Source organism: Dreissena polymorpha, chromosome 5 (genome assembly GCF_020536995.1).
Source record: "Dreissena polymorpha isolate Duluth1 chromosome 5, UMN_Dpol_1.0, whole genome shotgun sequence".
Lineage (NCBI taxonomy): Eukaryota > Metazoa > Mollusca > Bivalvia > Myida > Dreissenidae > Dreissena > Dreissena polymorpha.
In genome coordinates, this window is record NC_068359.1 from 78,390,178 (window position 1) to 78,411,423 (window position 21,246).

The window sequence follows — 21,246 nt, forward strand, 5'->3', positions numbered from 1 at the left end:
GAAAACCAACCTGTCCGGTATGGTGACGACCAACCAAACTCACATGCTGCCGGGAACGGGTATTGAATCCGGGTCGCCTAGGTAATAAGCTCGTGTACCGATCGCTGCGCTACCGGACACCCGAATTGATGGAATCACCGAAAATCAAACTTCTTTTATATAAATTATTTTCGGTTCGGGACAAATCGTGTTTGATCCGTATCGCTGCCGTGTTTATCCGTGTCGTTGGCGTATATATCCGGGGTGGTCCGTGTAGATGACATGTTGGTCCGTGTTTACTCTGGGCTTTCCGTATTTCTTCCATGTTGGTCCGAGATGTTCCAATTTGAAAAACTCCACGGATCGTTCCGGTTCTTGTTTGGGGGGGGGGGGATCCGGGACTGCCGTGTCCATCCGTGTTATATGAGAATGGGGCTTTACTCTTACATCTCCTAAACGTATTCAAGAAATATGGGAGGTAGGTCGCCCAATTTTCTTTTCGTATTTAAACAAAATATAGTCGTTTCCCACTTTAATAAGGATGTTCGATCACATGAAACTTTAAAATTGTATCATATCTTTATATTTAAAAGTTATTTGTTGATTATAATTGATAAGCATAGAATGCACCATAAAACGAGTGTAAACTCTGGAATACCAAAAAATGTAAGGATCTGCACACGTGTTTGTGTCGTTTGGACACTTAAACAAGCGAGAAGAGAAAGTAAAACATAAATAAATAAGTCGAATTGTCGCATGCGCGTGCTTCCACGGCACACGGGTATTTGATTGTGTGGTGGGTGCCTGTAATTTACTTTTCGGTTGCTTGAACAAAGGCTGAGGTCGTTAAACACGCTCGAAAGCTGTTATTCGGGACTTTAAACTGATTTTCATGATGATTTACACTAGGTAAAAGCGCAAAATTACATATCGGTATATCCATGTTGAAATGTATTGTCATTTAGATAATAATGACGTAAACTACTTTCTCAATATGTGAATATTTATGTGACAAAAGAGCATATAAACATAAACAGTTTTTTTGAATCCATGGATTAGTTGAGTTACGAAAAAGCGACTGTTTCGTTCATGAGTCTCGTGCACGTGACGCATTTTGACGGTAAGAGGCTGTGTCGACGTGGTGGTTGTGTTGGTACTTAAAAAAGCATTTATCAGGCCATAAAAGTGAAAAAATAAACTTAAATGCTTATGGGATCAATGCCAACACTTGTGGGAACGGTATTTTACACGGACCGCTATGTTTCCGCTCAAAATTCAGACTGAGGGTTCTATACAGCCATTTTCATTTTATCAGATATTTTATTTGTTAGAGAAGACTTTCAAAAATTAAATTCGATAACTTTATCAGCATGATATAGTTGAAACGTTCGTTCGTTTACATGTTAATGTAATAAAGTCGGTTAATTGCCTCATTTGGTTCAGTCATCTAGATATTATAAACGTGTAAATGGACATATTGGGTAAAGTTAGTGCAACAATTCCTCCAATTTACAGGTAACTGTGCCGATTCCTGTAAATCGGCTAAATATGCAAAATTGGGTACATCGGCTAACTTCGCACACATTTACAAAAGGCGGAAATAAAATGTATGTGCTTTTGTCGGTGCCTAACGTATCTGTGTTCATATCGAAAACATGAAAATCGTGTATCGATGAAACTGAAGTTCATTGAACTGAACATTGATCAATCAAAGAAAACATGATTTAATTTCAACAACAATTTATTTAACAACAATTTATGACAGTGAGATGGCATGTTAACAAGCAATAAATGTGAATGCATTACATAGACAAGTACATGGTTCTGTATGTAAAGTATTTTTAACAACAATAAAATTAACGAGTCGGAATAATGGACATGTGCAACTGATATAATTCAATTATCCCGGCATGTTTGCTTCTGGACCCGCTCGGAATTTTCAAACTTGTATTGTTATGTTGCGTTTGCATACGGCTAATTGTATCATGGCCCTGTTTTATAGCGTACGGTCAATTTACGCTATTTAGTCCAAATGTATTTTCGTTATTTCTAAACACTACCTCAATGACACAGCGAAAAACATGTCTACCTTTTACGATTGTTCATGCCATTAATTAATTTGTTTAAAAATTTGAACTCAACCTTTTTTAGATTTAAACATAAATATGTTATTGATATCCATGACGTTAATTGTAATATTTTCGAAACGCAAGGCTATTCACATTGAAATAAATAATCATATGCATATAAATTATGTACGTGTATTATGGCCCCGAAAGTTTAAAAAAAAAAGAAGTAATAATTCGAATAATAGAAAGAAAGTTAATGTTCCGAGTTTCTGAGTCTTTGTGAAAAAATACATATTTAAAAACTGCAAAATGACATACAATAAAACGTGTTTCTTAGCAGCATGAACAATAATTTTAATATTGTCTTTTCAATCATGATCACAAAGAATGGTTTTCTAATCGCGTAACTCGGCGGCGGTTTTTGCCGTCAGTCACTGCATTACTGTCATCAATATATGGCGCTTGGTATCTGGAAAGAAAAAAAAGATTAACACTCGAGGAAATTGAGCAAATGTATGTGCGTAAAGTGTCGTCCCAGATAAGCCTGTGCAGTCCGCAGAGACTTATAAAGGACAAAACTTTCATTGATTATTTCTTTTAAAGGAAGTCTCTTCTAAACTAAAATCCGCTGAAGGCGGAGAGTGTCGTCCCTGATTAGCCTGTGCGGACTCCATGGGCTACTCATGGATGACACTTTAAGCACTTGTAAGGCTCTTATGCAAAACAATTTAAACACGTGTTCAATAAAACAGGTATTTTTCGCCGAATGTTGTATAAGATCGCGATATTTTTGCTACTACAGTGACATGATCCAATACGCACACCCTTATATTGCGGTGGTTTTGCTAAAAAGTATACAAATAACAATTATCATTCAGTATCCAATATACAACATAAAGTATATATATGATATTGACATGGATTTTACAAATGACCTGTGTGCTTGTTAGTAGTGCCTCACCCAATAACAATTTTGCTTTGAACCTTTAAAATAATTTAAAGTAGGTGTTCTTACGACAGAAAATTATATAATTCGAAGCTTCTAAATTGTTTAAACTCGTTTAAAACTTCAAACAAGTGTCCAAAATATTCAATTGCAATTCTTAGATTTAAACAGTTATACTGTATAAGAATCTGAAATTCCCCGGATTTAGAAAAGTGTTAGGAAGTTCGTGCCCCGGCAATTTACAGAGGAAACACCACATAACCGGTATGGTGAGCAGCAACCAAACTCCCATGCGCCGTTGGTGGGAATTGAACCCGTGTTGCAATGGCAGGTAGCGCTAGTTCTAACCACCCGCTATAAAGACAGCCCATGTTATTAAGTTTCAATAACTAGTATGTAACTGGCCTCTCTGAAAAGAGTTCACTGGCGTAACGTACCTGAGCTGGATAAGGGTAGAAATCTCACCAGTAGAAGTCTATGTCAGGCGCATCAAAGTCCATGTAGGACGGCACACAGCAGTACCGGGGCGGGCGACCCCAGCCGTTGTAGTCGCTGTAGCAGTACCCCCGGGCCACCCCTTGGGGCGGGCAGTAGAACGAGCACGTGCACTCCATTTCTGGCATGAACGGGCCTGGCAGAACAGGAAATTATGTGTGAACATTGCGAAATGAACTATTACTAATCACTGCTGATTGTACAATATTAATACTTATAGAAATAGGAAACAAAAATGATTTTCTCTGCTTAACTGACAAAAGGTTTTGTTTTATTTTGAGCTGTTTAAATGCGCGTTAACCAATGTTTTGAATTTTATATTATTTAAATTTTAACCATGTGGGCGTGTGTCAAGTTTGTCAATACACCACCGACGCTGATCCTGGCGCGTATACACCTTACAATCTGGAGAATAGACTTAAGTCTAAAAGGAAGGAATATCCTTTAAATTGGAATTGCAATAATTGATTTAAAATTGATTTAAAGTTGAGTCGAACTTGGCATTAACTGCCACTGTCTTCACCATTCTGAATGTTGAAATTCGTTGAAGGGCAATATCAGCCACGGTAGCATGTATACATAAAAATTATATAATAAAATATTATATTACATACGATTATATGTAATTACGAATATAATGTATTATATTAAATTATGTATATAATTATGTTAAAATAAAGATAATCACTTACTATGGTGAAACGGGCGTCCCTGACCTGTAACCATGGCGACGGCAGCAACGATCACCAGAGCAATAACAAGCGCTGTGTTCATCCTGATTTTTGTCTAACAAAACAAAAAAGCACCTCCAAAGAAATCAAGCGTCTTACAAGAACGAAGCCGTCGTGTGAACGCTAGTGATGTCACCGTGGCGTTATTTATACCCGCCGTCCATGTAGCTCCAGGCAAGTTTTATTGTCACGCTTGAAAAAAAAAATTGTCATTTTGATATGACCGTCGTGTATGTGTATTTCAGTTTATTGACAGTCCCGTTTGCGTCTGCACGACTGATCGCACCTCTTATTAATTGAGTCGCGTCCCAGGAAAACTGGGCATAATGCATGTGCGTAAAGTGTCGTCCCAGATTAGCCTGTGCAGTCCGCACAGGCTAATCAGGGACGACACTTTACGCCTTAATTCGATTTTTGCTAAGGAGAGACTTCATTTAAACGAAAAATGTCGTAAAAGTGGAAAGTGTCGTCCCTGATTAGCCTGTGCGGACTGCACAGGCTAATCTAAGACGACACTTCACGCACATGCATTATGCCCAGTTTTCTCAGAACAAGGCTCAATTAATGAATTAATTGCGCGAAGCTGTATAGTACAGACATGGTATTCGGCAGATACCAGAGGGCTGACCGAAAAATCTATTTGTTTCGTATTTCATGTCCTAACTACTTTAAAATGGTATGTACATATTTTAGGGTAAATACTCATTTTAATAAGGGCTGTTTGTAAAACATGCATGCCTCCCATATGGGCTGTCAGTTGTAGTGGCAGCCATTGTGCAAATACGTTTTTGTCACTGTGACCTTGAACTTTGACGTAGTGACCTGAAAATCAATGAAAGTCATCTGCCAGTCATGATAAATTTACCTATGAAGTTTTATGAGCCTAGGCCTAAGTATTCTTGAGTTATCACCTGGAAACCATTTTACTGTTTCGAGTCACTGTGACTTTGATCTTTGACAAAGTGACCTTCAAAATTCAATAGGGGTCATCTGCCAGTCAAGATCAATGTACTTATGAAGTTTCTTGATCCTAGGCGTAAGTATTCTTGAGTTATTATCAAGAAGCCATTTTACTGTTTCGAGTTACTTTGACATTGACCTTTGACCTAGTGACCTGAAAACCAATAGGGGTCATCTGCCAGTCATGATCAATGTACCTATGAAGTTTCATGATCCTAGGCGTAAGCATTCTTGAGTCATCATCCGGAAACCATTTTACTGTTTCCAGCCACTGTGACCATGACCTTTGACCTAGTGACGTGAAAATCAATAGGGGTGATCTGCCAGTCATGATCAATGTACCTATGAATTTTCATGATCTTAGGCGCAAGCATTCTTGAATTATCATCCGAAAACCATTTTAATGCTTCCAGTCACTGTGACCTTGACCTTTGACCTAGTGACCTGAAAATCAATATGGGTCATCTGCCAGTCATGATCAATGTACCTATGAAGTTTCATGATCCTAGACGTAAGCATTATTGATTTATCATCCGGAAACCATTTTACTGTTTCGAGTCACTGTGACCATGACCTTTGACCTAGTGACCTGAAAATCAATAGGATTTATCTGCCAGTCATGATCAATGTACCTATGAAGTTTCATGATCCTAGGCGTAAGCATTCTTGAGTTATCATCCGGAAACCATTTTACTGTTTCGAGTCACTGTGACCTTGACCTTTGATCTAGTGACCTGAAAATCAATAGGGTTTATCTGTCAGTCATGATCAATGTACCTATGAAGTTTCATGATCCTAGGCGTAAGCATTCTTGAGTTATCATCCGGAAACCATCTGGTGGACGGACGGACCGACGGACCGACATGTGCAAAACAATATACCCCCTCTTCTTCGAAGGGGGCATAAAAATGATGATTATTCAAATCATATCTGTGGAATATAAACATTTGCCATTAAATCAGTGTAAAACTGTTTCAGTATTGTTACCATACGATGTGGTAACAGTTAAAGGATCGCGTGTAAATGTTGTTCGCATAAAACATTTACAATGAAAAAAAAGATACAATGAAACTTAATAATTATTGCCCTTCGAATTCGTTTGTTAAAAAATAAAAAGAAATATTCAAAGTTTGATTGTTTTGAACATACATATGGGCTGTTGTTTTAAAATTGGTATGTCATAAGACTTATTTTACCCCCGTTGCCATAACGACAGTTACCCCCGTTCACACATAGCTGCGACGTTACGACGATCATCGCGATCAAGCCACGATCTGAAAAAAGGGATCGAGGCCGATCGGAGTCTTAATCGAGCATTTTGTAAAATTATGGTCTTCATTTCGACCGTTCTACGATGCCCCTACGTCAAACGCTTACTGCGTTTACTTCCGCGACATTCAAGATACTACGACGCTACTCAGAGATTTTAATGCGCTTTTACTACGATCATGAAGATCTCTCCCCGATGCTTCCGCGCTACCTGTGCGATGACGGCGCTTCTACTACGCTCTTTTTACGAGTCTACACCGATTCTTGTTGGCCACGATCCCGTTACGCTTGTTTTGAGCATGTTCAAAATAAGCGTGGCGAGAGCGCAGAGCTCTCCGATCACGGAGACTCTACCGCGATCATACTGCGCTTTTTGAAGACTCCACTACGTTTCTCCTGCGATGTGTCACGATCGGTCACGTTTTCGGCTACACTTAGATTGTAGTAGAAGCGGCGTCTATGTGTGAACGGGAGGTTATTAAAGTTGTGCAGAGAGTACGGCTATGATATCAGCTCACTGTCCGTCGTGCGGTGTCCGTCGTGCGGTGGGGGAGTTGGGCTTGAAACAACGGCTCATCTTTTCAGATATTACGTCTGTGACCACTGTTTTAACCATTGACCACTTAGATACGTATTTTGACGTCTTTCTTGTCCCTTAGAAAGTCAAATTTAATTAAAGACCTTTCTTACTAGATTCAAGTTTTAAAGGCTTATTTTCCAACCTTTAGATACTGATGAGCAGATAACAGCATACAGCCTGAGCAGGCTGTGAGTAACTCGCAGGCTGTTCTGATTTTATGCTGTTTGCACATAGCCATGTTCACTTTGCCTCAGAGTGGGAAAGGGTTAATACCATAATATTTATTAATAAGACTTTGTCACATCGTTTGTCAAGAATCGCTATGTTTATGTAATGATGAAAATAAACACATTAGACGTTTGAGTAAAATGGCTGGTGCTGTTTTATTTTATGCTTTCCGGTGGTTAATAGAGAAATATCAAATAATTAAAACTGATAATTTCACTGTTTCAAACAGTGAAAATTATCAGTGAAAATTATCGATAATTTTCACTGTTTACTGTGAAATGACGTCATTTTTTAACGAAATGACGTCATTATCCCAGCGAAATTCTTTAGTTAAACTCTTTAACAATGTATATAAACGGTGAAAAAAGAGCATTAAATAAAAAGAAAATTTGTTGGATACGGTGGAATATCGATCTTAATTCATTCGTGATCATATATTATATATATATAGACGTTTGAGTAAAATGGCTGGTGCTGTTATCATTTTATGGCTCTAAATGAAACAGATGGAGTATCATTGAATTATGCACATCGTGTGAGTTTTGGTTACAAATAGTTGTTTTCAAAGAATAATATCCAACCTGCCTTTGGAAAACATGTTCAATTCATCGCAGTTTGTGTATTATCCATTTTGAGTTTGGTTATTATCCACATAAATTTTCATATCAGTTTGGATTTATCCATAACCTGTTATATCCGTCCTGCAAACACATGAATATAACACAGAAACACACAAGGTGTTATAAGTACAATTTTAAAGGACATTCGTGATATAATTTGGCATATTTCTGTTACAGTTTCGTTCGCTCTTTTGTCAATTAACGTGTAAATAATTCAACACATAGGTCGCATTTCATGAAAATAAGCATTTTCCGAAGACAAATTTATCGTTTATCACTAGAAAACTATTAAATCATTGCAAAACTCAAAACGCATGTGTGTGTCAGACGTTCATTATCACATGTGTTGAACAATTACGTCCTTATAGTTACTAAATTAGCAGAAATGATAAAATAATCACCTACCTATTATATAGATCAATTTCAATTTCACTTTGGGACCATATTTTTTTCTTCAGTTTGAATTATCATTATCGACGTACAGGGGGGTGAAAACGCGCTCGACTTTTCTTGTTTTTGTCATTGTTCATTGCAAACCAAACCGCATGTACAGTAGCTAGTTAATTTTACCTACAGAGTAAAGTAGCATATTTATTATTTGCAAAATATCCTAGAAGACCCTTGGGATTTACTTACAGAGACATTGGTTGTTGACATTGACCGTTTTGGTCCCAAATGCAAACACAAATGAAGTTGTTGTAAAATGTATCACAATAGATAATGCAATAAAAATCCGAAAAGATTTTTTTTATAGGCCTATTGAGTAACAGTGACATTTAACAAACTATCTAAGCGTAATAAATGGACACAAGAAATCTACGTTTCAAGATTAACAATTAACAAACAACTTTAAGTAGCTCAAAAGCCGACGCCGGTGCGAGCAGGAAAGCTTGCATTTTCTTAGAAAAGTCGAGCTTGTAATAATACTGTTTTATGGAATAGTTATAATTCGCGAGCAAATACTTTCTGCCTCTTCACCGTTGAATCGGTAGTGTCACTGCAACAGTAATGTTCATGGTAAAGACAAAATTCAGCGAGTTACACGCAAAAATATATTACTCTCAGAAAATAATGCGGTACCAAAATAACCATTACAAATTTAATATCAGTTGACAAGTAGTTTTGTAATTTAAGGGGGCCTTTTCACAGAAAAGGAAAAAAATGAGCTCGAACCAGTGACCTCCGGAATCCTGAAGATAAACGCATTAGCCAACTGAGCTATCCTAAAATAAAATTTAAAAAAGGAAAAAAAGGAGCCCGCAACAGGGCTCGAACCAGTGACCTCCGGAATCCTGAAGATAAACGCATAAGCCAACTGAGATATCCTGCCAATCAAACATAAGAAGCGTATTTTATACGTTATATAAGCAATCTGCGTAGTTTCACAAATTTAAACGACAACAACAAAACTTTCCTAAATATTCAATCGTTTCGCGTTGCAACGCTCTATAATTTTTAGGTTTTTAAATCGTCAAAAGATGCATATAATGGCTATTAGACCATGGCAAATGTTCAGTAATACTGTTTCCTCACAAATATCATAACTAAACCAAAAATTTGCGAATCTGAAACAACTTTTTTAAATTTTGTCAATTTACCAAACCGTGAAAAGATCCCTTTAATTGAGCGATTATGGGGTTCCGGGTTTGATCCCCGATAGGGGTTGGGCCGTTCTCAACTTTTCGTGACCTTCCCCAGTGGGCATCAAACGTTGTGCGAATGTTGCTGCAACTTAGTATTTAGGTCGCAACGTCGGCAACCATTACCGAACGTTGCCACAACGTTGCATGCAAAACATTACCCGGACGTCCGGGTAATGTTTTCTATGCAACGTTGTGGCAACGTTATATTTAGGTCGCAACGTCGGCAACCATTACCGAACGTTGCCACAACGTTGCACACAAAACATTACCCGGACGTTTCATCAAACGTTGCAGTTTGGTTGTCACAATGGTGTATATGAAAGTTTTCCCGACGTTTTTTTCCAACGTTGCTGCAACGTTATATTTAGGTTGCATTCAAACGTTGCAGTTTGGTTGTCACAATGGTGTGTATGAAAGTTTTCCCGACGTTTTTTCCAATGTTGCTGCAACGTTGTATTTAGGTTGCATTCAAACGTTGCAGTTTGGTTGTCACAATGGTGTATATGAAAGTTTTCCCGACGTTTTTTTCCAACGTTGCTACAACGTTGTATTTAGGTTGCATTCAAACGTTGCAGTTTGGTTGTCACAATGGTGTATATGAAAGTTTTCCCGACGTTTTTTTTTCAAACGTTACTGCAACGTTGTATTTAGGTTGCATTCAAACGTAGTATTTTTTCATTCTTTTTTTTAAACAATAAAAAAAAATAAACAAACTTTTACTGCCAACCGCTCTTTCGAGTATTATCGGCAGATATGCACACTGTCGAGTCCGTTGCCTAGAAGGAACCAGTACTTGGTGTCTAAAGGGGAGATAATAAAACGCTCATCGAGTAGGAATCGTACAGTTCGTGCATAGCATCAATGAAAATATGATTTCTTGTAAATCTTAGAAATTCAATTTTTTTTTTATTTTACAGATCAGTTGCTTAAACTTAAAGATGCTAAAGATGAACTTTAACTCAAAATCGCGGGATAAAATATTTTGTTTAAGTTGTGTTATTCATTAAAATGGTAGAATCTAGTTTCAAAGTTTCAACAAAAAAATAAATAGTCAACATTTTTTTTGCCGAAACTCGCAATTGTCGCCGTGGTGTAGTGGGGATGAGATGTCCGCCTAGCGATCGGGAGTTGGTGGGTTCGATTCCCACTCGGGCAGCGTTTCATTAACTCCGCTATAGACTTCAATTAATGGTTCTTTCTAAGAAACGAACTCGAAAATGTCCATAACTGCCGATACTCATCGAAAAAGCGGTTGGCAGTAAATATTTTTTTTTAATTTGATATTATTATTATTATTTTAATAATGCAACGTTCGAATGCAACCTAAATACAACGTTGCAGCAACGTTGGATGCCATCTGGGTCTATTATGACACCAAGGGCTGGTGCTACTAAATAACCGGACTCAACGTATTTCAATAAGCAAAAGATTGCCCATATAATCGAGCTCAGAAATATTAGTTTAAATCAATATAAAAACTAGTCAAGTTAAAGACTTCACTTCTCAGTGCTCAGTATCTCAACGCCTAGGGTGTTGTTTATATGGTTGTTATACCACTTTTTTCATAATCATATTCGTTATTCGTATTGTTCACATGTATCAGTGTATGTGGTGCTATTGTATATACATATTTGTAATTTGAAATATTCTGTTTTGGTGACTTATACTAGGCTGATCGGGTCGGGTGCAAAACACATTCGAATATATATACCCAAATGTGCCAAACAATTAACCTGGCCGTCACGACGTGACTTCATTACGTCTTAACATTCGACAGGTTTCAATCACTTCATTCATTAGTTTTGTGCGCAAGTTGTGTCGTTTTTTTGTAGTTTGCATTTGTTTGTCTGTTTTGCTGCAGTTATTATTTGTTTAATGTTTATGTAGTTGTCCATGTTTTTAGATCTTTTTTGGGGGGAGGGGTGGGGTGGGGGAAAGAGGGTGGCCGATATTAACCCATTTATGCCTAGCCCCTAGAAAGAAGGCCTTGGCAAACAGCGTAGACCCAGATGAGACGCCGCATGATGCGGCGTCTCATCAGGGTCTGCGCTGTTTGCGTAAAGGAATTTCTGTAAGAAATATTCTGAATATAGAAATAGTAAACTAGACATCCCTAATTTTGGACATACATTGATCCAATTTAGAAGGATGGGAGAACCCACTAGGCATAAATGGGTTAATAATCACGATAGCACACATCTGCAAATGCTTCGTAGATTGCTGTGAGTAGTCATGGTTGTATGTAACCCTGTGTTTATAAGCCTTTGTCATACAAAACTACATAAAATACAGAGACAAGAGTTATCTACGTGTATTTATTGCTCCATTTGATTGATTTTGTAAAAACCTGTTAAAATTATATGAGGACAATTCGCAAGAACAGAATTACAATAAAGACAACACAAGTTGTATGTCTTCCTCCATCTATTCGCGTTTATATAATGATTGTATAACTTCATACCGGAATTTATTTGAAAAGTAAATTCTATATTTGTTCCGTTGCAATGCCTTTATTTATAATGCATATTTATGTATTGAACTGTGTTCTTTATGACAAGTATTTACGACATGAGACTGAACTAGAACTTAACTAGAATAAACTAAAACTGCAATTTTTAAAAGTAAATAAAAAACAAGGGACAAAATTGTCACAAAACCAGGTTTTCATTGTGAAAAAAAAATCTGATAAAGGGAGAAAACTCAAACTGAACTTTTGAAATGAACAAAAAAAATTAACCCCCTTTGTAAGTTTGTTTAAAAAAAAAAATCTATTTTTAGTCGTGGCGACCTTGACATTGGAGATATTGACGTGATTCTTTCGTGCGACACACCGTCCCATGGTGGTGAACAAATGTGCCAAATGATTTTAAAATCTCACAATGAATGACATAGTTATGGCCAGGAAAAGCTCATTTATGGCCATTTTTGACCTTTGAACTCAAAGTGTGACCTTGACCTTGGAGATATCGACGTCATTATTTCGCGCGACACACCGTCCAATGATGGTGAACAAATGTACCAAATGATTTTAAAATCTGACAATGAACAACATAGTTATGGCCCGGACAAGCTTGTTCCGCCCGCCCGCATTCGCCAATCTAATAACCAGTTTTTTCCTTCGGAAAACCTGGTTAAAAAACAGGGCGAGCAATTGGCAGTTAACACTAGTAATAAGCAATGACATCAGTAGTACCGCCTAAACTGTGAGGTCAAACCTTACTGCTAAGCAACGCTTTATAGGATTATTTTTGGAAACTTTTCCAGAAGGCGGAAAATGGCAAGCAATCGTTCAACTGCAGAGAGTCTACTGTTATTATGGTCGCCAATTAAACTTCTTTCAACCTTACACTGATCTAGATCTTTGTTAATTGAAAGTTATTGCAACCTTTCGCTGATGCACATAAAATGGGAGATCCTGATATGATTTACAACGAAGTTGAAACACTTATCTTCAAATGATCCAAGTTTTTCAACGGATCTGAAGGCATATACTGAAGGCCCACATTCTACCCACTATATTTAGTGTTGCTGCTGTACATAAAAAGCCATGTATATCCATTTTTTTATATTGATGTAAACTACTGGTACATGGGCTTGCATACAAACAGCAGGAGCTTGAGTTCTCTAGTATAGTCAAATATAATCTTAAGTGTTTAATAATGTATTGCTATCGCAATTTTAAGTAAAAACAAGAGCTGTGTTTATGAAACACAACGCCCCCTACTGCGCTTTGACACATACAATGACAGACAGACAGACAGACAGACAGACAGACAGACAGACAGACAGACAGACAGACAGACAGACAGACAGACAGACAGACAGACAGACAGACAGACAGACAGACAGACAGACAGACAGACAGACAGACAGACAGACAGACAGACAGACAGACAGACAGACAGACAGACAGACAGACAGGTAAAAAACAATATACGGTACCACCAATCATTCGATCCGGGGGAAACAATAACTCGGACGAAAAAGGTCGACCATTTATAATAAAATTAAATATCGACAAAAGTACGCTTATAAACAACAGCATTTTTTACTTTTGAATTATATATTTATCATCAGACAACTAACATTATGTATAACACGGATGTAATCTATGTATACATTTCATACGAATTCTTAACACAAATCTAATTACTCGCTTACTTTTTTAATACATCTATTGCAATAAACCTAACTGTCAACAATACTTCTTAACCCTTTGCATGCTGAGAAATTTGTCGTCTGCTGAATTTCTAAAATTAGCATTTTCTTCTCTTTTTTTTCAAAGAATACTATCAGAATAGCAAACAGTTTGGATCCTGATGAGATGACACATTCTGTGGCATCTCATCTGGATCCAAACTGTTTGCAAAGACCTTCAAAATTCGGTTCCAGCACTGAAAGAGTTGAATATGGCAATGTCAGTTTCACATAATTTAAAGCATCAGTGCAAAATACTATTAACTGTCATTTATTTGCCACAATTGTCACATGATTCTATAAGATAGCACATTGTTCCACTGTGGCGTTATAGTCGGTAAAACTCACAAGCACAAACAGTATAGTGATTGTCAAATAAGCACATGTTTAAATCCAACATTAAAATCAAATCACAAAATTAAGACCTTAATACAATCAACAATTAATACAATATGTGACAACAACATGTGTACCAATCTGAATGAAATATTACCTTCTTTTTTGACATAGTAGTAATACCTTGTATGCTTTTAAAAATGATTCCCTTAAAAATTGAAACAAGCTTAAAATCAACAAAAGCAATAATTCTAACAAATCATTTACATTTATAATGATGAATAGTGGTCCAGCTAGGATTTGAAAAGGCGAGCGTGCAGGCGTTTCTGGAATGCTTCCTATTGCATGTTAATTTATATGTTATAAATAATTGTATTATTCCCATTATTATTAAACCATTCAAATATAATGTCTACAATGAGGATTAAAGTAATTACAATGTAATAAGAGATTTATGAACAATCATAGGTTCGGGAGGGCAGGGCGCGGCGCCCTTCGATTTGAGCCCAGCTGGAGCACTGTAATATATGCATTGAATATGTTTTTATATCATTAGATTATCCAAATATTTCATGTTACGGGAGCCATAAAAACAATTACATACGTGTATGAACAAGGCATACTTTTAATACAAAATTGAATGTATGTCTTAACTTCAACTGACATAAAAATAAAATCCCCATCATTTCACACGCATTTGTTTGTTACTTTATACCGCATTTGTTTGTTACTTTATACCGCATTTGTTTGTTACTTTATACCGCATTTGTTTGTTACTTTATACCGGTAGCATAAAACTAAATTGATTGTTGATAACTTAAAAATTTCAAAAACATTTCAGTATTGTAGAAATCTGGCAAGGCAGATTGAAACAAAGAATATGAACAAAAACACACCATAAATGAGTCGTTAAAATGTGGATTCTTTTAAAATATGTTTTACCAATGAAAGAAGTTATTGCAGACAAAACATTCATCTCTAAACAAAACAACAGAAATCTTATTAAAAATTGTATTAAAACACAACAGAAGTAGAATCAATTTTTAAAAAATCTGACATGTTAAGACATGCTGTCTTATACAACAAAAACATAACAACAATCCTTAAAATCCTAATGTAATATTCAATAATATGTAATACCTTTGAAAAACAATAATGCTGATCGCGTAAAATAACACACAATAAATAAAAGACCTACAGATCAATATTCATCTGTACACATGGACAGCTGCCCAATAAAAGTAGTGAAGAAAGTTAACGCCAATTAAAACTACACAAACATCAATTAAAATTCAAAACAGCATGTACTCAGACACCTTATTTGGCATATTACAATGTACCGCATTTTATAGTCAAACTGAAACCAACATCAATATAATGTTTTTCTGGTAATTTGATTGTTTGGAAGTCTTTTTTCATTTAACTGCATTCCAGGCAAATCACAGTGGTAAGTTAACATACTAATCATTACCAGGGTAAGTGGGTTAACCAGTAGCAAGTGCACATACCTATGTCATTAAATGACAACTGCCCTACCCCTGGTAACTTAGATACGTGTTTTGCTGCTTTGAAGTCCCTTAGAAAGTTAAATTTGATTAAAAATCTTCCTTTCTTGATTCAAGTTTAAAAGGCTTCATTTCCAACCCTTAGATACTGATGAGCAGCAAACAGCATTAAATCTGAACAGACTGTGAGTTACTCGCAGGCTATTTTGGTGTTATGCTGTTTAGTGTTTGCTAATACATTTTCACTTCGATTCCAAGTGGGAAAGGGTTCAATGACAACTGCCCTACCGCTTTACCACTTAGATACTAGATCATATCTAAAGTCACAGTAAGTAACAATTCTCGACAGACCTAGGGATTCTCTATTTCTACTATGGCACTGAGAATGACCTATATAATTGAGGTTCATTTACAATAACAGGGATAAACAAGCGATATTTACACAAACCCTTTTATGTTGTAAGTAAAAAGAGGAAGATATTTTATTATTGCAAACTTTTCTTGTTGATATCTTACCCACTTAACCCCTACGAAAGACTAATATTTTTAAATCCCCAGTGTTTAAAAAAAAAGCGAATATCACATTTGATACCATGAAGATGACAAGTAAGATAAAATCACTGCTTCAACAAATACTTAAGCTTTTAAGCATTTCTTATCTTAAAAGGAACTTAAATTGAAGATCTGAATGCATTTCAATTGATATTCGACTAGAAAACAAGTTTTATACAAGTGTGCATGAACAACCAAGCATTTATGAAAGCCATTCGAGATCAAATGAACTTTTCTTACTTTACTAAATATGCATTAAACGCCTTAAGTATAATGATTATGATGATGACAAACATATGAAATATATATAAATAAAGCTGATAATAATGAATGACAGCACTATATAATAATGTTCATTAAACAACATTAAACTGTTGTTTTTCTGAAGAACAACAATAAAATATGTGGGTTAGCTGAGATGTTTTTGTTAGAGGTACACTTGATTCTCTTGTTAAAACAGTCAGCAATCTGAACTTTTCTATCATAAAGCACTATCCAAATAATAATTCAGCTATGTCTCAAGGTTAAAAACATTATAAATAATATAAATGCAATGACTTATGAATATTGCTAGAACACATTCATTATTACTTCAAATGGAATCATTTTCATCATTTTTCAGCAACTAACTAACAAAGTCATTCTGTAACAAACAAAACCAAATTTGTGAAATCAACAGCAATCAAATCAAGAGAACCAAAAACAATTATCAATGCAAATAACTCAACACTTTTCTGACTTCAGACTATTGTTATTGTTCTTTTCAGCCACATACGGCATTGAACGACCTCCGTCCAACGACGAATGAACATCCCCATTCACTAGCTTAGTGACCTTTGACCTATGACCACTGGGGTCAAGGTCATTAGACCGTTTACCGCCCTCTGAACCGTTAACTTTCCTCGCCAGTAACTCGCTTGCAGCATGCAGGCCCTGGCAGTGACTGCAGGTGGCAGTTGAGCTCGTGGCTTCCCTGGGACTGGTGTTGTCCTGTACAAGATTGACCAGCTCCTGCTCGTTACGAACAATCCACTTGTTTTTCCCAACTGTTATGATTTCCAGTTCTTTATCAAATAAATACAGCATTTCACGAACATACGGAACCTTGGTGGCTGTTAATGTAGGGGAAGTGCTACCCTGCACTGCACTTGGCTTTGAAGCCTCTTTTTTGAGTCCATGTGTATCAATATTAGCGCTTTCAGACACTGCATCATTTACATCAAAATTTTGTTGCACAGGGGATACTGCTTGTTTAGCCACGTTTGTCTGTTGTGCAACAGGTTTGGTTAATATGAGCTTTGAGCTGGATTGTTTGCCAGCGCTGTGGTCCAGTCTCGCTTTCACAAGATTGGGAGAAGCCACCCGTACAGCTGAAAGGTCAAGAGGAGAGCCCGAGTTTGAGCCATCATTGGACAACGGGCTTCCAGCCATGTTCACAGGACGTGTCAAAGGCCAAGAAGGGGACACCAGGCCTAGAATGTTCTGGGAGGCGTTTTGCTGCCCTGAGGCGACAGAAAAACGTGGTATGTTAACAGTTGGTGGAGATATGGAGAGCTGTACAGGTGAGGGAGACATAAAAGCACCCAGGCCCCTATCAGGCAAGTTGTAATTGTAAAAGCTGGAGCCTGCCTCTAGCGTGGCCTGAGGTATGTTGAAGGCTGGATGGGGGACCTTGGCGGCAGTGCTTCGACTACGTTTACGTTCTGTGCTGTGTGTAGGTGGTGTCGAAGATCCGGAGACAACCGTCAGCCCTGCTCCATTACTTCGTGAAGCAATGCTAGTATCACTATCTGTTTTTTTATCTCCTGGTGAATTTTCTCCCTTCCCATGAACAGGGCTTGTACCTGTTTTTGATGCTTTTTCATTCGCTAACTTCCTAGCCTCCAGAGCAAGTTTCACAGATTTTGCTGCCTCTGGACTAAGATGCGACCTTATCTGATGGTTTTTCTCATTTGAAACAGTTTGGGTCACTTTAGCGTTTGTTTTCACTCTGTCACTCACTTTGTCAAACACTTCATCACTTTCACTACCGCTGGTTGTTTTTCTGACACTGTTTATAGCACTTTCCCTTACTTTCGCACCGTTTAGCCCGTTAGTTTGAGACTGTGGCACGTGGTGTGAGATCAATGTTGCACGACCCTCTTCCATTTGAAAAACTACGCCTTCCCCACCCACTAAATCCGGCATTGAACTTGGCGAGTGAATTTGCCGCATGGCCTGGGAAAGTGGCGACTGCATTCGCTCAGTTATGTTTTCATCACTTTCTTTACACGGACTGGTTGCCATTGGTGATGCAGTGAGCTGAGCCAACATAAGTCTCTCAATAGCTTCTGTATCCAACTGAATTTGTCGGTGATCAAGGGGGTAATTGTCCAAATTCTGAAAAGATATGAACTTCGGTATTGATATTTGGACTACTCCTTTCAAACAAGTTGTTTTTGTTTTTTTCCTATATAATACTAGTTTGGACAGTGTCAGAATTCACTAATGGACGAACACTACAGTTGGCTCTCCATTAAAATATCACAAATATGGCAGGTCTGTGGCCGAGATTTCATTCAACTAGCTTTTGAATATCAGCCAGTAATTTCTCTCAGTCTTTAGTATCGCCTTGTGTATTCTCTTTCTCATTTGCTTGTTCTGCTGATAGATCTTCTGTCTTTATTTTGGAAACTTTTGCGCTTGATGGACCAAAAATCTGCCAAAATGAAACAAGAAAACTGGGTTTAATTTAAAATGCCCAAACACCATATGAACTTGACTTGTGTGGTGATCATTCAGAACACAGCTGATAAATTGAAGATAGAAAACCTCCATAACCATTTAGTTCAGGCAATGTAGATTTCTAGATGTTGTGTTGTTTCATTAAAATTAAACCCATTATTAAGATTGTTAATGTGAAAGAAAAAATGCTACAGATTTATACAAAATAAAATTTAGAAAAACATCTGTTAAAAAGCATTTTCTCTTGACAAAAGAATGCCTGTTAAATCTTGCACAGTGACTTTATCAACAAAAAAACTAATTTGAAGGGAAGTAACTGTTCATTACTGAAGAACTGATGTGTGTGAGTTTACTCCCTTTGACATCTTAAAACATTACCACATTTATTATTTTAAATAGCAAAAGGCGGTTTGTGCACTACAAAAACAGAAATTAGGACTGGATCACACATGTTCCAAGTGGTATGACACAAATGGGCTGGCAGGGCATAAATATTTTTTATTAATTGACTGTACACATGTTTTGTTTTTTAAATTACCTTTACTTAATTTTAATGCATTTCAAGTGAGTTCCCACATTGGGAGAAAAAGTTGAATGTTATGTGATATAAAAGCAATCACTGATTTCATTATGTATCATTAAATATGACAGATTTGATTGGAAAAATGTTAAGAATTACACTCCAGTTAACAACATAATTCTTGATAAAAACAAAATTTGGAATGAAATACTGGCATCATTAAAGCAATCCCAGTTAGGTTTCCAGAAACATAAATATTTTATCTCGCCCTATATTCATAAACAAGATATATCAATGTTTAGACATGTGGTCCCTCAAAGGTTACCAAAATATTTCTAGAAATGTAAGAAAAATAAAGCCACAATATCCTGAAAGTAAAGAGCAGGCTGTTCTGTTCAGGTTTGAACCCTTTGCATGCTGGGAAATTTGTCGTCTGCTAAAATGTTTTCTGCTGAATTTCTAAAATTAGCATTTTCTTTGATTTTTTTTTCAAAGAATACTATCAGAATAGCAAACAGTTTGGATCCAGATGAGATGCCACATTCTGTGGCGTCTCATCTGGATCCAAACTGTTTGCAAAGGCCTTCAAAACTCGGTTCCAGCACTGAAAGAGTTAAGCTGTTTGCAGCTCATCAGTATCCTAGGAGATAGAATTAAAGCCTTTAAAACTTGAATCTTTCCAGAAAGGTCTTATATTGAGCCACTCTCTGGGTAATCCCAGTTTAATGTGTGTGTGTAAAGTTTCCTACCAGCTTAATGTGTGTGTGTAAAGTTTCCTACCAGTTTAATGTGTGTGTGTAAAGTTTCCTACCAGTTTAATGTGTGTGTGTAAAGTTTCCTACCAGTTTAATGTGTGTGTGTAAAGTTTCCTACCAGTTTAATGTGTGTGTGTAAAGTTTCCTACCAGTTTAATGTGTGTGTGTAAAGTTTCCTACCAGTTTAATGTGTGTGTGTAAAGTTTCCTACCAGTTTAATGTGTGTGTGTAAAGTTTCCTACCAGCTTAATGTGTGTGTGTAAAGTTTCCTACCAGCTTAATGTGTGTGTGTAAAGTTTCCTACCAGCTTAATGTGTGTGTGTAAAGTTTCCAACCAGTTTAATGTGTGTGTGTAAAGTTTCCTACCAGCTTAATGTGTGTGTGTAAAGTTTCCTACCAGTTTAATGTGTGTGTGTAAAGTTTCCTACCAGCTTAATGTGTGTGTGTAAAGTTTCCTACCAGCTTAATGTGTGTGTGTAAAGTTTCCTACCAGTTTAATGTGTGTGTGTAAAGTTTCCTACCAGCTTAATGTGTGTGTAAAGTTTCCTACCAGCTTAATGTGTGTGTGTAAAGTTTCCTATCAGTTTAATGTGTGTGTGTAAAGTTTCCTACCAGCTTAATGTGTGTGTGTAAAGTTTCCTACCAGCTTAATGTGTGTGTGTAAAGTTTCCTACCAGTTTAATGTGTGTGTGTAAAGTTTCCTACCAGCTTAATGTGAGTGTGTAAAGTTTCCTACCAGTTTTATGTGTGTGTGTAAAGTTTCCTACCAGCTTAATGTGTGTGTAAAGTTTCCTACCAGTTTAATGTGTGTGTGTAAAGTTTCCTACCAGCTTAATGTGTGTGTGTAAAGTTTCCTACCAGTTTAATGTGTGTGTGTAAAGTTTCATACCAGCTTAATGTGTGTGTGTAAAGTTTCCTACCAGTTTAATGTGTGTGTGTAAAGTTTCCTACCAGTTTAGCGTGTGTGTGTAAAGTTTCCTACCAGTTTAGCATGTGTAGTATGAACGGGCTAATCAGGCACAACTCTTTCCAACTAGATTGGAATTTTATTTAGAAAAACAATTCCTTTAAGTTTCAAGAAAAAATCCATAAAAGCAGAAAGTGTTGTCTCATACGCCTGTGTGGTCTGTGCAGGCT

General features: G+C 36.9%; 1 protein-coding gene across 3 annotated transcripts in view; it reads right to left on the reverse strand.

The window, feature by feature from the left end:
• Positions 1-13,501: 13,501 nt before the first annotated feature.
• The window catches only part of LOC127881431 (uncharacterized), a 67,763-nt gene continuing 60,018 nt past the window's right edge, over positions 13,502-21,246 (reverse strand). For all 3 annotated transcript variants that reach the window (XM_052429315.1, XM_052429317.1, XM_052429316.1), the window contains one exon: positions 13,502-18,489. In XM_052429315.1, coding sequence (XP_052285275.1) covers positions 16,834-18,489 — 1,656 coding nt within the window. In that variant the 3' untranslated portion in view covers positions 13,502-16,833. The remainder of the gene's footprint in view (positions 18,490-21,246) is intronic.